The sequence below is a fragment of the Cardiocondyla obscurior genome, linkage group LG24 (genome assembly GCF_019399895.1).
Source record: "Cardiocondyla obscurior isolate alpha-2009 linkage group LG24, Cobs3.1, whole genome shotgun sequence".
NCBI classification, from domain to species: Eukaryota; Metazoa; Arthropoda; class Insecta; order Hymenoptera; family Formicidae; genus Cardiocondyla; species Cardiocondyla obscurior.
In genome coordinates, this window is record NC_091887.1 from 3,359,811 (window position 1) to 3,376,729 (window position 16,919).

The following is a 16,919-nucleotide window of genomic DNA, read 5'->3' on the forward strand; positions in this document are numbered from 1 at the left end:
TGCAGCAAGTTTAAAGTTTCCATTAAAATAACCATCAAATCTTCTTTCTTGACGAGAACTTGTTTCTACCGATCGCTCAACTAATTATTAATTGTGATATCTTGTTCTAAATTACTTTTGCAAAGTTTTATTTCCAATTAAACTGAATTTGTAATTATCCAAGATTTGAGACTTACTGGCAAGCATTTTGGTAACGGCTGGCGCAATATTGACGTCGGTCAGACATTCGTATGTACTGGAATGAAAAAGCCTTAGCACAGCGCTGTTATGTAAGGAAATCCAAACGCTTAAACCGCCAGAGTTCGCCATACAGGAGACCGCGCGGCTTATGTCGCTGCTCACGGCAAACGTATGCTCGATATCCAAAGTGTGGGTATTGAGAACTTTAACGCTATTGTGACACCCGCACCAAAGTTTTCCAGAGACGGACAGCATTTTGGTCACCGGGGACGCTACTGTCCCAACGGACACCGTAGTTGGATCTGGAGTATTCCATCCACCGGCTATGAAAGAACATGGAAAAAAAAAAAAAGTGAAATAAAACAAAGTAAATGTATCGCAAGTATTTTGTTACTATTGTATAAAATAGTTATAAAAAATCACAGCACGTACTATGGTCCCGAACGTAAACGGTGATGTCTCCGTTAGCAAGTGAGACAAACACTTTGTTATCCAAGTATCTGAAATGATGAAGCAATGTCATGAGAATTTGAAATCTATAATAGAAGAGAAAAAACGAAACTCCTGTTTCTTTGTGAAACCAAGACAAATTACGAAATCGTAAAATAATACTTACATGATGCAATGCACGCTGCTGCCGTGCTGTATCTTAACTTTATTCTTCTTAATCCGAATGTTGTCATTACAGTTATACACATGAATGCAGCCGTCCTCGGTTCCCAACCACATGGTGGGCTGATTCGTATCCTCCTCTGTGATACTATTGTCAATGTTTGATACATCACCACTCAGCGTTACGCTACCCGTGTCTGCACATGGAATGTCGTCCGAGTCCGAATCGTCAGAGCTCGAGCTGCTATCAAATGTCAAGTACAATATTAAATAAGAACGACATCATTATTATGCCCGTCGCAGTTTTCTATTCAAATTCCACCACTTGACTAGATTTAATAAATTTATATCGTCAAATTTATAAGTCAATCTCGAGTTTAATAATTAAGATTTAATTTCAATAACTATATATTTAATTATTAATATAAAATACACTATATACAATAAATGAACGATGTGGAATATGTGGCCATTGTTAATATTCACCATTATCGATAATAAATCATATCTAATTATAAATCGGTTAATATTGCGAAATTTTGAACTTTCGAATTATTTATGTGTGAAGCTTCGGAAGAAATATTACCTGTCCAACTGTATGTTGCCGCCACTGGCATCCACGTCCTGCACCGATATACTAATGCCACTCTTGCTGTTAACGAACGGACTGTTATTCAACGTCGAGTTTGAACTAGAAGAGAGAAGCTCAATCAAGCTAGCCCATGTATTTGCACTTTTCTTTTCCTTTTCCTGATTAATCGTTCAATTATATTTCATCGTAATTAATACGAACGTTTTTTCACGTATGAATCTTACCCAGGCGTGCAAGCGGGTATTCCCGCGACGCAAAGTATCCTGGCGTTGCAGACTCCGTTGCACGACGTTACTTGCGGCGGTTCTGGACTCAGACTCAACACGCATACCTGACCGACGTAACCGTCGCTGTTGCAGACCCAAACGTCCTTCGATCCCTGCCCGTTCGCCAATGTTGGCGCCGCGCAAGTAAACTGAAGACCCGCCCGTGTTTTTCTGATCGGCAAAGGTCCCACAAATTCCGGACACGGCCTCCTGTCAGCCGACAATGCTACACACAAAATAAATAAGTGATTGTTTAGTTTGTTCTTTACTGCAAGTTTACTTTTCACTTAAAGGGTCTGTTCACCTTGACAATTTAAAATAAAAAACAAACAATTTTTTTTTTTTTTTTTAATTTCTCTAAAACATAAATTAATATAACGCAATAGTTATCTTAAAGAAAAAAAAAAAAAAAAATTCTCGAAAATGTGATTATTTTAGAATTCGTCAGGGTAAGCAAACCTACTAACAAATCGTTGGGTAAAGAGCGATTTCTTTTCAACAAAAAAACGATCAACATGAAAGAGTAATGTCACTCACCAAGTTTCTGTTTGGCTTCATTAAAACTCTCTTCCCAGCTCGCACGCTTGTCAGGCTTTGCGAACATGACGGATATATTCTCAATCCCGGCTCTGCAAATAAAGTACACAGAGGTAATGCGGGTCACGTTGCAACCGTGATCGAATCGTTATGATTTAGGAATCTAATATTTAACACGTGATTAAAGACGATTCTCTGAAAACAATCAAAGAATTTCACGGATATTAATTTTGCGAAACTATTAAAGCTTTTTTCCACCAACAAGCTTAAATAATACCATAAAGTTAAATTTACTTAGCGCCTTGAATTTTTCGGTCCCTCTCTTTGATTTTATGGTAAAAGTTTACAATAACATATTGTTAATAAAATTTCGACAGATTTTGCTATGCTCTAGCATAAGCAGCAAATAAGAGCTCGAGTAGTCGCGAGCGTTAATATATTTCACTATAATTATTTCCATTGATCCAACTATTTTTCACTACATTATATATTAATCTCGGTTAATTTTCGAAAAACACGCTTACTGAGTGTTGAGGGTAAGTTCCAAGCAAGCCAATTGCGAATGCGCCGCATTTCTTTCCGCCAGTTGCTTTTGGGCATGACTCAGCATATCCTTGATAAGGTCTTCCAACTGTTGCTTGGCACCATGCAAAGTCGCGGCGAGCTCCTGCAGTTGAGTCAACTTTGTGCAGTCCTCCCGAAGATAGTCCACTTCGCGTACCATTCGTCTTAAATTCTCGTCCTTGGCTGAAAACAATAATAAAATATATATCTTATTCGAACGATGAGTGCTGATATGCTAAATTGACGCCTTTACGATACCTTTCACTACTTCGAGATCGTCCAATGAGATTCGCATCAACATTTTATACTTGTTTGCATCAAGCAGACCAACTAGGCTGTTTGGACACGTGCTTCTGTAAATTTTTATTTCCATCGTAATAATTTCTGTTAAAAAAAACTATTTATGTCTAAACAATTAAAAATTTTATATGCAAATAATTTGTATTAAAGTTTGTGACGCACAAGCATGATGCTTTCATATTCATTTCTTTATCTGTCTAATAAGAAGAAAAATTATATTTTACAAAAGTCTTAATTAAAGCCTAGATAACACAACAATGTTTTTCTATCTATATAAAAAATTTTTAATTTTTTCTATTAAAACAATAAATACAAAAATATATAATATAATTTTAACAGATGAGTTTCAAAAATTTCTCTAGTGCGCTCTGTTAAAATTTCACTTTCTACATTAGAGCATACATTCACGTTTAAATATGAAAATATTCTTGCTTACGTTGACGGTTTTCTTATTGTGCCGCTTCTGCGCTTGATACTGGTGATGACGAGAAGATCGGAGAACAAAAATAAAGCCCGTTCCTTCCGTGTGCCTTGATTTGACGCTATGGTGACCAGATCGTGTCGAACGAAAGCTCTATGGGAGTAAAAGCGAACGTGTCACACGGTGAATTCGATGAATCTTTTTGTCGCATCGTGGCCAGTTTCCGCTACGGCACGCATCATTATCGGTAATCAATATTCCGATTCCGATGGCTAAATAAGTCCAGTGAAAAAACTATGTAACGCGTACGAGACGATTGGCACGAATTGAAAGGCATACCGAGTAGAATGACGTATCTGTCATCCAATGGTCGATAATTCAAACAAACGTATACGTGGAATACAATATTACATACAAAACGTTTCAGCAACATTCATTTTCTTAATTATTTGCATTCCGAATAGTCTGCAGGACAAGCGGTTATTTTTAAGTATTCGCGTCAACTACAGCACAGCATACAATCTTTTTTTTACATTTATATGACTTGACCTTATAAAAAATTGTTTAAACGCTTGTACCTAAGCACCTAAAGGGGAAAAAAAAAACAATTTTGGAAAGTTTTATTCGCAAACGATTAATCTAATAACTTGTAGTTTTATTTGAATGCATCTTTTTGGTTTGAATGTAACGTAATCCTTTCAAAAAAAAAAAAAAAAAAAAAAAAAATCGTTACCTGTCGTTCGTTACGATGCCGGCAAGGCCTTCGACGAGAGCCTGAACCTCTCTCAACGTGGTCTGCTGCTGTTCCCATTCGAGCGACTCCCTTTCCGTGCAATTGATCTTAACGACTAGCTCGTGCACTTCCTTCTGCGCGGCCTGCAGTAGCTCGTAATCAGGATGCGTCGAATCCGTGTGTTTCAGCAACCTCTGGATCAACAATTCGTACCGCGGAATTTTCTGCACAGGTTTGATTAGAAGCTGGTCCAGGCCCAATTTGCCCTTGTGCTCGCGTTCCATCGTCTAACAGTAACAAACTGTGTCAGCCACCTTTATCCGTGACCCTCTTTTGTATTATACTATTATATCTTTAGTAAATTTACCCTGAATTTTTCTAATATCGACATAAACCACTTGTTGCCCAACTTTTAATTTTTCTTTAAAAATAATATCGAAAACTGCTTCGACGAATGTTTTTTTGTTTCGTTTAAAAAAAAGAAGTAATTTTATATCTTTTGCCACAAAATTTGGTAACGATGACAGTACGTCAAAGTGTTTAAAGCGATCAATACGTCGCATTTCTCGAGATGCAAGTTGCCAAGTATGTCGAAAATGTACTCGGTCTCGAAAGAAGCTAAGTGATGAGTAAGCCGACGGTGATCCCGGCAATCAAGTAACAAGTTAATAATATCGATAAAATTACAAAAGGTCAGGTCTGATCACGACGCTTTAAGAAGTGACATGGAATGAAAAAGTTTAGTATTTAATAATAACCATCGCGCTGTGACGAGAAAGACCCGTATAAAGAGTCGAGTCGAGTCGAGTCGAGTCTCGACTGATAGAATGTGCAGCGTACCTCGAGAAATCGTGCGAAGGCCGGCTTCGCTTGGCACGTTGTTTTTATCGCCTTCCTCGCAGACTTCCAATTGTCCAGAAACAAGGTGTATGTCTCCAACACCACCGGCTTCGTAAACTATATGAAGCGACACAAAATTTTTTTTTATCTTTACATACCAGTGAAAATGTGTGTATCGAGCACAAAACATAGTTCTCTGATTAAAACGTCATTTAAAAGATTCATCCTGGTTGTTTAATCTCTCGGAAATGAAAAATTAATCATAAAAATATTTTAATAAGGATATTAATATTATTAATTTTTAATCAAGTGCGCTTTGATATTGTACTTGAAATACACGCAAATTCGTTAAAAGTGAAGACTTGTCAAAATCATTATGGAAAAAATTTAAAGTTACGCTGCAAAGTTTTCCTGTCAAAATTTATTCCGTCTATAATATTAATCGAACAACGAATACGCCAATACGCCAGAATTAATTCGCAGCCGACAAAGCCAAAGCGAGAATAAATTTTGTCTCACCTTGTTGTACCTTATACTTTTTAGACAACGTCCTGAAATATCACGATATTGCGAAACGATATTAAAGCTATTAATTTATATTTATTTTACTTGATTAATGCGCAGAAAAAAAAAAAAAAAACTAAATAAATAAAACACAAAAACGTAGTTTAAAAGAGAAAAGAGTTGCACGTTTCTATGAGAAATACGCCACATTGGTCAATTTATAAATGTAAATACCAGTTCAACTTGCGACCGACATGGCATCGTAGGCTTTACTGCAAAGAGGATACGGATACTGCCGCGAGTGTAATTTATTACGCGTTTCTCCAGAGATATTTGTGCACCAAGTAACAATGTGATGTGAACTCACCACGTCGAGGAAAACGTCGCCGATCGTCTGCTTGAGTTCCCAGGTGTCCAGTCGCCTACGCAACTCCTCCAAGAATACCTCGTGATGGCTGAGAAGCGCAGGAATCTATAAAAATGTGCATTTCACCTCAACTATTTAATTCCTATTCAAAATTGATATTTCGAATCTCATTGCGACGGTATATGTATAAAAAATTATGTCCGATATTAGCCCGTTTCTAAATAGTATATGTATATACGGCGAAAGCGCTCCCTCCCCCGCAGCTTCTTACGCTATATAGATATTTTAATTTTTCATCTCAACGACGGTTATAAATTTTACAAAACTCTACACGACTTTTCGTCTCGAATTATTATTTCCTACCCACAAGTTTCAGGAATAACATGAGAAACCGGATGTATATGCGTGAAATAGCGACAAGCACACACTTTAGACAAAAATGCAAAATTAGTTTCGCTTATATCCATACTTGTATTATATATATATATATATCTACCTGATAAAATATCTCATCGACTGTCGCGGCATCCACCAGACTAGCATTTTCGGGGCTCTTCAAGGGCTGTAGATATTTCTGGAATGCAGCATTGACATCAAAGACATTGGATTCATAAATACTTTTATACAACTATTTCCTATCAAATTTTTCCCCTAGCACAAGTGCTTAAACGCGCATTCTTAACTCGACGAACCTTCAGGCTCAATTTCGCGTCTTTCGAGCCTGTCGAGGCTTTACAGGGAGCGAGCTTTAAACATTCAAATTTCAATGTCGCGAATCGAGCAATGAATTAAATTAAATTAACACCGACGAGCTGATACCGGAATCGACCTAGAGGAAAAAAAAAAAAAAAAATGTATATACATTGCGGTTTATTTGTGCGATCCTGTTAGTTTCCTTCCTATTATTTTTCTAGGTCGTGTCGACAAGGTAAAAAATGAGAGACCGCCTTTTCGTCGTTGATTCGAAGGACGGTGTTAAATAATCGGTAAACCTTGCCGACAACGGTTCCCGTTGTGCGCCACAGCCACGTTGTTTATAAAATATGACAATCAAACTGGCTATACGCGCCGTTACGATGACGCTTAAATTCCGCGAGCGTAACGCGCTGGTTAAAAATCGCCTCGGCTAAACTTCGAAGGAATCAGCACACCCTATTTCGGCAGTGAAAACAATACAATACGTCCTCAATTTCATATTACGCTACGCATATGAGCGTAGTCAAGAACCAAGTACGATAATAACTTGACATTTTCATTATTACTAATAACTCTTGTTTAATTATTGAATTAAGAATATATGAATCGTTAACGTAATTATTTGACTCGACGATTATATCGCGCTGCAAAACGGCAATGCAATTTAGCGTGGGGCATAAATCGCATAATTAGTTGAAACAAAGATCGGTCTCATATTCAGATTGGCTTTTATCAAAGTCACCGGCTGGCTGCTGCGGTGCAATTGTACAGAGCACGTTGCACATTAATGTGACTTGCGTCTCGCACGTGTTTGATGATCCAGCGTATTTCCGGTCACGAGTGATTCATACATGTGCTCGAGAGTTTCACAATTTTCAATGAAAAGGAAAATTTTGTAAACTTTGTGAAAAATTGCGCAAAGCGTACCCTGAAAATCAGATTACAAGTACAACGCGACCTTAAGTTGGTTGGTCCGTACAAGTCGCATTCCTGCAATGATTCCCTACAACCCTACCACAATCTATTTAGTATTTAAATCTATTTTCAATGTTTAGCAAAAAGTGAGTACGGTATACCGTTGGTAATGGAAAATGAAAACACCAGGTCGGAAACGGAAACGGAAACGGCAACGGCAACGGCAACGGCAACGGCAACGGCAACGGCAACGGCAACGACGTTCTTGGATTAAACGAGCAACAGCTCGCTGGAGCGGCCCCGGTTCAATCCAAGTGAATAAACGAGCAAAGGTGTTTGATAAACAAGATGTAAGGACGAACGGCAGTTTAGACGTACGTTGACGTAACGCCACTTCTTTCGACTTACACCTTTTCGTCATCCTAGTCTAGAATATTTCTTTACATACATTAAACTTTTCTTTCGCAGAAACAATGTTAAACGTTAAAAACAGTTTTTATGATTATATATATATATATACGCATTAGTATTAAACATTTAAACATATACATCCCCCCAACCATCGGAATGTTTTACTCTATAAAAAAACTATCTCTTTTGTTGAAACATATTAAATTAATAAATTACACTTACATTGACTAGTATTTGTAGCGCCTCGACGTAAGAGCGTTCGGTATCGTAAAGCTCCACAACCACGTGAGTCCTCGTATCCTGCAATATAGAAAAGACAATCAGAAAAGATGAGTATTCATTAAGTGACATTACGATAAGAGGAAACATTTGACCGAGATGAAGACAGAGAGGGAGGCGACCGAGCACGGCTGTCACACAGCTCGATTGTTGCATTTGTCTCGTGATGAAGATCGCACATGTGCTTATGAAGGATGTACACGTGCGACGCTTCACGTGCGAATCTACGAAACGTTTGATTATGGTCGTTGCATAACGACATGGGCAAGGTGTTGAGACATGACCGACACCAGGGTGCTAAAGTACTTTAGCTCTGTTTTTCTTTTCTTTTTTTTTTTTTTTTTTCCTTCGATTTATGAATACAAGAGGCAAATATAGGAAGAAACCTGGCTAATCTTTTTAATACAATTACACTAAAGATTGTTGTATATTTTAGGGCAGAGTATGAAAATTATTCAATCTTCACTCGTAGACGTTACGTTTGATAAATAATCTTGCCTAATCTGCACAAACAAGATGAAAAAGAAAAGTACCCACACGGTCGGAGGTGACGCGCTCGTTATTCTCGCTATCCACTGATGGCTGGCTGACGAGCTTGTGATCAGCATCCATTGTCATCCACATAGGCCACCTGTACTGAGATTTCGTGAGCATCCACTCGCATAGTAATCCGAGCGATCGCGCGGAAAACAGCAAGTGCGTAGTATTTCGGAATCCTCCGAAAGTAATGCACTGTGAAGCACGGCCGAATGCGAGGGATATATGCACTCGCGTCTCACGCGTTTCCGGTCCCTTTCACTTTAATCTATTCCGCTTGGCGGAAACGGGGTGAAACCAAAGTAGAGCTCTTAAGCTTCCGTACGTAAAAGCTGCTCTCAAACGTTTTATTCTCGGACTCTTCTCATAAGCTTCAAGTTGATCGCCTCCAAATACTCGTCGACTCTAGTAAACTGTATCGATGAGCCAACGATTAATGCAATTTCCAATATTCATATTACTATTACTTTTTAATTTCACAATTCTTGTATTTTATACGAAACAATTTCAACTCCATAAGTACTTTTTTTTATTATGGATTCGTAACTGTAAACACCCCGTAAGATATTAAGATTTATACTTGTACTATAAATACCGATCATCGCGAGTGATTGACAAGTTTCTTTCATATATACATATATTTCACAGGGTTCTTCGATCGTTATATTTCTACTTTCTTTTTAGCGTGCAGCTTCCAATTTTTTTTTTATTTTTTTTTTTATAATAACTTGTATGAAATTTTCACAAGTTTCAAACAAGTCAGCGAAAAGAAATTCAAACAAAATCATAAAAATATTTAGAGTTGTAATTTTTTTTCGAGAGAATTTAATATAAAAATAGCTAAATGCATAATTTCTGCGAAACAGTTGAACGGTGCCATTTTCCAAAAAAGACTAATATTAAAATATTAAAAGAGAGAACAGACAAATGTACACTTTAAGTATTAACCACTGCGAACGATTGGTAGAACGTGAGTAGCGCAAGTTGCGCAAGTTTCGACTGAAAGTAAATGGAAAAGAGTCGAGTGTCTATCGGTGTGTTGTATTTGAAACCGGGGTGTCTGTGTCTCTGTGTGTGTGTGTGTCAGAGAAAAAAAGACCCGTGTCTCTCGGCGTGTCTGTACGCCTACTCTCCGCCACGCCACGCCATGCCGCGCCGCACTCGGATAGCGTCTCTTTAAAAGTTCGTGGGAATTTGCATGCGGAGCTTTCGTGGCTCCGAACGATCGCACATCGAACGCGTCGAACGCGTTGTCTACCGAACGAACGAACCAACCAACCGACCGGCCGCCCGTTATATTTAGCACCGTGACTAAATACTCCACCCCGCCTCGTCCCGTGAGCTTGCAAGCTCATCCGCGATGCTCTCTCTCTCTCTCTCTCTCTCTCTCCCCCTTTTTCACGATAGGACTTTTCTCCGTTTTACAGGCTCGTGCCCGCTTACAGAATCGATACTGACCCCTTGATCCCATTGTGGGAGCATAATCATTCGTTGCGCGATTACTTAATTACGCGAGTCTCCTAATTAATCGCTAATTAGTTGCGTAGTTATATCACAAATGCTCGACGCCTTGTACCTAGAGGTAGCCTTCACCTTGTTATCGAGAAGTTACAAGTACGCAATTAAGACTTTTCGATTAAAAAGTTACACGTGTGCTTCTTTTATGGCACGTACAATTTACATCGAGTATTTATTAAAATTTCCCACAAAGATGTTTGGCGTATTTATATGTATATTGTCGTACTTGATTAAGAAGAAAAGAGAAACAAGTTATCAAGTAGCGCATTGACAGTTACAGTCAACTTTATTACGTGACTGTAATTCTATTACATAAGCTCATAGCGGGCGTAATACTTTATTACGCAAGTACCTACTTATTGTTAGTTTTACCTTACGAATGCCCTAGACGAAAGTTTGTCAATCTTTTTTACGACAATTACACATCTAATTGGAATAATTAAATGTGTCAATTATTTAAAAAATGTAATAATTATGCTTGTTATAGAAACAAATTGAGTACTATAAGGTTTTAGTCTTTGGCTATAAGCGGCACGTAATTTGAAATTCGACGGAATGGAATTTGTTTCCAAGGTTTAGAATTGATTCAACGAGACAAGATCCCTTGATTGACATAGTTGTAACATCGAGAAAAAGAGAAGCACGTTCCTTCCTTAGTACAGAAACACGTGAGAGAAGAGAAATCACATCAGATCAGGGTCATTTTGACAATTTCCCGCTCAAACTTGCGTCATATATTAGATACTATTTTACTTGCAAAAATATTATTATCCTAAAACGGTACAATTAACAATAAAGAAATTAAATTATCATGACGACAATATGCAACCTTATTTTTATTCTTTAAATTATAAAGAAAATTTCATGCGTTAATTTCTTGTAATAATAACTGCACAGATGGGAAAAAGATAATTTGATTAAAATAAAATTTAAAGAAGGATCGCTATGGCGTGATGCTACAACTATAATAATAATGTGAAACGTATCGTAAAGAGATGGTCGTCCGCGTGGCTTAAACGAGTTAAAAAATGCTCGCGCACTTTTACAGGTACTTACTTGTCCATACGCCTTTGCGTGGCACGCAATCGCAAGTAAACACTTTCGACGTGAGTTTGCACATCGACAAAGCCCGAACGAAATAACAACCGACGCGTTAGACAGGACGCGACGGAGGCGTCGCGACGCGTCTTTAATTGCGCCTGGTCGCCCGCGCTATTTCAATTCTTCCCAAAGAAGCGTAAATCGAAGCGTAGCGATAGACAGACTGTCAGACTCTGACAGTCGTATCTCCCGTGTACACGACAGATCCCTACAATTATTTCAACCTAATAAAAAAAATTAATAAATTTAAAAAAGAAATAAATGAAAAACGGATGCGAGCACGAGATGATGTAAGACCGCACGAGCAAATCGATAGGTGACATGACGTTTGGCGATTTACGCCCGCTTCGATCAAGGATCTTTCCGAAAGGCAATCGGCGCTTCTGTTCCCGAGTTAAATCGATGCATTATCAGATTCTAACGCACACGCGAGATTCTCTTTATTTTCTCTTCCCGACGAATTTTTAGTCGCGTATACAAATATCGATAACTTGGCAATTTCCCAATATTTTCAGATCGCGCTTTTATTTACGAGAAAATTGATTATTTGAAGCGCAAAAAATATTAGGGAGTCTAACGTTAACTTAAATTTGCGTCAATGTCCTAGTGCACTATTGCATAATGTTGTAACAAGCTGTAGTTGACACAAGTGTTGGCTTTATCGTTCAAATAAGCCTCGAATCGTTGATAACTATCACTTTGCAATTTTGAATTCAATGGATATGTTATCCACTCTTGTAAACCCATTACGTCGTACAAAATGAGTGGGGCGCGCAATAAAGGTTGCCTTAAAACATTTCTCGTATGGTTAAATTGCATTTATATATATATATATATACCATAAAAGATATATATATATATATATATTTTTTTTTTTTATAAATCTTGTTATTTATTTTCTTGTCAACCAAACAATATGTGGAATATCATTTAAATTTGGAATCAACGAGGAGAAAAACTGCTTCCCGATAACGTTGACAAAAATATAGAAATACGCTAAAACGAGAGAGGCACTTGACGATGATCGGTCCCCGTCGCATGCAGCCGTCGGTGCCATTGATTATTATTATTATTATTAATTAATTGAAATTTATTTGACATTGAGAGAAGATTGAAAAAAAAAAAAAAGCACCGTATTGCGAAACGTGGTAGAATCAGCCGTTCGATGTTACCCAAGTCTCGAGGATGGATGACTATGAACGCGAGAAACGACGAGACGACAATTTCCGCATGCTGTTCGCGGCCGTAAGAGCTTTTTCGCGACGCAAGCAACAGTTTGACGCGGCGTTACGCCTGAAACTGGCGACCCGTCGCACAGCTACCAGGAAGCTGATCGATGCCCAAGAGAATAACGGCGGTGGAGAGGATGGAAGCCGGGCATCAGGACGCCGGCGCGTACACTTTTCACGTGGATTACACGCGCTCCGTCGTATCCTGATGCTGCATCACCAGGCCGCCAACGTTTTACCTCCCGCCACGGCCTTGTCCTATCAGCCGCTACGAGGGTGGCGAGGTAAGCTGCGACCTTGCGCGTCGCGCCGCCGGGTTAACCCTTTCGAACCTCGTAACTGTGCAACAGGTCCGTAACGTGCCAAGTAGATTTCGATAAAAACACTTGATTTTTCTTTTCTATTCAATTGATTGCGTGTAACGGAAAGAGATTAGACGAATCACCGTGTCGAAGCGACCCCACGACGCCCATATACGCCCCGAGGGTGCATCAATCGATGTAAAATATTGCGCAAACATGCATATCAGCGAGCGAGCGAGCGAGCGAGCGAGCGAGCGAGCGAGCGGGCAAGCTCGCGCTCATGACACGATAATAAAGTTACGCGCACACATTTATGGGTTGAGCAGAATAGCCTCAACGACTCGAAAATGCATTTCTGTTTACTCACAGCAACGGGCTGTGTGAAGTAGGTAGCTTGCGCGCAGTCTTAAGGTCGATCCGATCGAATTAAATATCACGCAACAGCGAATGCCTGCGCGCTTGCGAAACTGCCGACCGAGTGGTTTATACCATCGTCTAAGTTAAATATTTAAATATTTCCCACTAACGTGGCCCGTAGCTAATGGTGCAACTACTTGGTACCCGCCTGCTCTCATCACACGTCGGGTTAGATTTATTCATAGACAACTGCAACATACCTATGTATATTCCTGCTCAAGTAGTTCCTACTCCAACAATGCTCGTTTCACATGTCCTTATTAATCGATACAAAATTCATACCCTCGTCATTTTGAAATATACATATGTAGGTATAAAATGTAATACAGTTATTAATAATTATTGTACAAATTGATTTTAAGGCAAAGTTTAAGTAGATCGTAAATCAAAACTGTGTTTCATTCAAGAGGACTTTCTAATTCCTTAATTTAAATATTGATATTAAACAAAATTTTATCGACAGAGTTTATTCGAGTCTTGAAAATTGTTTTGCATCGTTATCGCTCGCAAATGCGTTTAATATCGCGCGTGCACAAGATTCCTTCTTCTTTACGGTCTCTGCCGAGAAACTGATGTATGTATAAGCGGCGAGTAATAAAAGTCGGTCCCACCCACACGCCTGGTCGCGTCCGCACCTCTTAACAGTCAATAGAACCACGATTACGCTATTGTTGGAAAGTTTATGGCCAGCTGACGGGCCTTTCATTATTCTCCGACGCGCTTTCTCGCACGTCAAATTTCTCCCAATAGGGCTACAGTTCCTCGAAACTTGTTCCGATAATGTTGTCGATAAAGTAACGAATTTGTATTCCCGGTGCCGTTCAGGTTACTCTCCATCACGTCGCAGCAAACTTGCTACTCCAAGAATACAACACCGAAATGCTTTGGACTCTTGCTACCGCGCATCCTAGTTTCGATAGCAGATAACCAAGCGCGATATCATAATAATTATTAATCGAATAAGAATGTAAGAAGGTACGTAGGGAAACGAGATAAATGAGGAAGATGACAGAAGATGGAGAAAATTGAAAAGGTGAGCCTAAAAAGTACTCTTCTTCTCGAGTTTTACACTAGCGGAGGAGGGATTTATTAACGTTACGTCATTCTCGGCTTGTCGGCGATTTCATGAATGAAGCACAAAATTTGCGATGCCTTAACGAAACGACGTCAATAGAAGATCTCTCTCGTTATTCGCGAAAGAAATAGTTGCTCGCTCTTTCTCTCTCTCTCTCGTTCATGAAAAAGTACCTGCGTACAAATGCAAGCACGATTGATACCTGAGCGCGTATTTTCATCGCTTGGCGAGTGCGAGAATATGACTTGGACCACGAGAGACAGAGAGAATATTCATGAAACTCGCAACGATTATAACTGGCGCACAGAGATATCGCGGTAAATTGTATTCCGCCACGCGTCATAAACAATTCTGCTTTCTCTCGGCAGATTCACAACCTTGCTTTCTTTTATCGTGACTAACTTACGTCGGGCGTATAATATCATCGTTGCAATTATCGTTAATCTTTGTTCCCTCGCATTAAAATTTTTTCGCACCTTAAATCTCGGCAAAGAAATTCGCGAGATATCAGTGAACGGAAATAATTTTAAAAAATAGAGCCTTTTCTTTATAAACGTGAATGACTAAAAGATTTTCTTTTTTTTTTTTTTTTTTTTTTTTTTCTACGACTCGTATATGTATACGCAAATTATTTTATAGATAAAAATAAATTTAAATTAAATTATTTGCAACGTCCATTTCGGATTGGCACACATTTCTATTTCGGCCTTCTTATATAAATATAGAATTCTCACGCGTTAAATTGAACAAGTACCTTACACTGTAAAATGCTAAGATCAATTGAGCTTTATTGCTAATGGCTGCAAACGTTTCAACATTTTATACTCAAAGATTCGTCTGACTCGTATCGCCGTGGAGAACGTTCCTAACGATAAGTTATAACGACATCTTGAAGCGATAGCATCAATTTGCACCCGCCGAAAACTCGAGGATAAAACAAGACTGTCGCGTTTTCGCGGTTCTATTATAAATTGTTTCTTCGAAACGGCAAACGCTATATGGACGGAAGATATGTGCATCGTATAAGCTCGTCGAAATTGCAGAACATATACCTGTGGGACGAGAGAGTATACGTAAACGTATATAAAATGGTGAAAATTTTTTTCTCGATGTCGCTCGGAATATAATATTCCAAACGATCTTATTGCTGCAACAAGTAAACGTGTGGCGCAAGGTCACAAAGATTTGCGCCAAGATGGATCGTGGGAAGGCGAATTAACGTCCAAGACTGGCCCGTGCCTCCCCAAGACAGGTACGCTTAATCTGCCAGGAATATCCACCTACGCGCCCTCCCTGTGCCAGAATCGTATAGGGACGTCGAGTGCACTGGCCAATGCACAAACTCATTCGAGAAATATGGCTGTACATATTATTATTAGATGATGTTTTCGGCGCTGCGCGCTGGAGTGGTATAATACAGGCGCGCGAATGCTAGAGCACCATTAGTTTCTGTTTCTCGGACGACTTTGGTTTACCGAGCAGCCGGTTACCTTCAGCCGCTGGCCTCTCGGCCAGATGTTACAACGCTGATGCACGAGCCAGAGATACAGAGTGCGTTCAACGTTTTTTTTTTTACCATCTTTCGAAAAGAAGCGAAAATTTTTTGGCTCGCGTTTGTGCCAATTTTTCAAATTGTATGACGACATGGTGTAATGAAAAAAAAAAAAAATCTCTCATTCATTAATCAAAAGGAACGTGCATCGTGGATGTCTCGATGATAACAAATGTGCAGCACGAATCGTGCGAGATGATACTTTACGGCCCTCCTTCTCATGCTTATCTCCGTCGTATCGCGAAAAAATGAGCGAAACGCTAGTCAAGGCGTTGTAGTCGACACAATTTATATCAAAGCGAGATAATCTCTGACTCACGTTTCGATGCGCCGGGGCACGAGCCACCCTCTCCGAGGACCCTCTCAGTAACTCCGCGAGCAGCTCGGGACTCGGCCCCGGAAGTCCTTCAAGTTTAGTCGGGCTGGAGGTCGTCCGATGATGGCAGGGCGTAGGCGGCTCGGACCCACTGTTGTTGTTACTGCCCGCACTATACGACAGATTTGCCGAGATCTTTCTACGAGGACGAAGACCTTCCTCGAGCGCGATGTCGGTCGTGCGCGGTTTTGCCATCTCGGCCTCCAGCATTTGCCCGTAAGGCCCGCGAAGAGGCCTCTTGCTATACCTTGACATTTCAAAACAAACTTATTTTTTATTACCGGGGCACACGTTATTGTCAAAAATTAATTTACATTTAATTATTAATTCTCCTATCTAAAAAAGTGTGTGCACGTCTAAATTAGCTCATCTCGATTCTATTGTTGCCTCTTAAAACCCATGCTGATTGGTTCTCTCTTGCTTGGCTTGCTTCTCGCCAAGCGAGAGAAAATGTCAGCTGTCAAACAAGAGGTTTTGAGGTTTGATTTTGGCTTTGGCTTTTTTTAATTGCTATTTTCTTTTATTATATATTAATGCGCACGCACAGCGCGCGCCTGTTATTGTTCTAGTTATATAATAAAAAAACATGTAACCA

General features: G+C 39.4%; 1 protein-coding gene across 1 annotated transcript in view; it reads right to left on the reverse strand.

The window, feature by feature from the left end:
• LOC139111680 (rho guanine nucleotide exchange factor 17) overlaps positions 1-16,919 on the reverse strand; it is a 31,612-nt gene that overhangs the window by 4,186 nt on the left and 10,507 nt on the right. The window contains exons 11-25 of the mRNA XM_070672154.1: positions 16,268-16,571; positions 8,161-8,238; positions 6,413-6,490; positions 5,917-6,021; positions 5,046-5,162; positions 4,206-4,492; positions 3,488-3,625; positions 3,010-3,104; positions 2,712-2,934; positions 2,188-2,279; positions 1,609-1,876; positions 1,379-1,483; positions 797-1,036; positions 613-680; positions 177-503 (exon numbers count right to left, since the gene is read on the reverse strand). Coding sequence (XP_070528255.1) covers positions 177-503; positions 613-680; positions 797-1,036; positions 1,379-1,483; positions 1,609-1,876; positions 2,188-2,279; positions 2,712-2,934; positions 3,010-3,104; positions 3,488-3,625; positions 4,206-4,492; positions 5,046-5,162; positions 5,917-6,021; positions 6,413-6,490; positions 8,161-8,238; positions 16,268-16,571 — 2,525 coding nt within the window. The remainder of the gene's footprint in view (positions 1-176; positions 504-612; positions 681-796; positions 1,037-1,378; positions 1,484-1,608; positions 1,877-2,187; positions 2,280-2,711; positions 2,935-3,009; positions 3,105-3,487; positions 3,626-4,205; positions 4,493-5,045; positions 5,163-5,916; positions 6,022-6,412; positions 6,491-8,160; positions 8,239-16,267; positions 16,572-16,919) is intronic.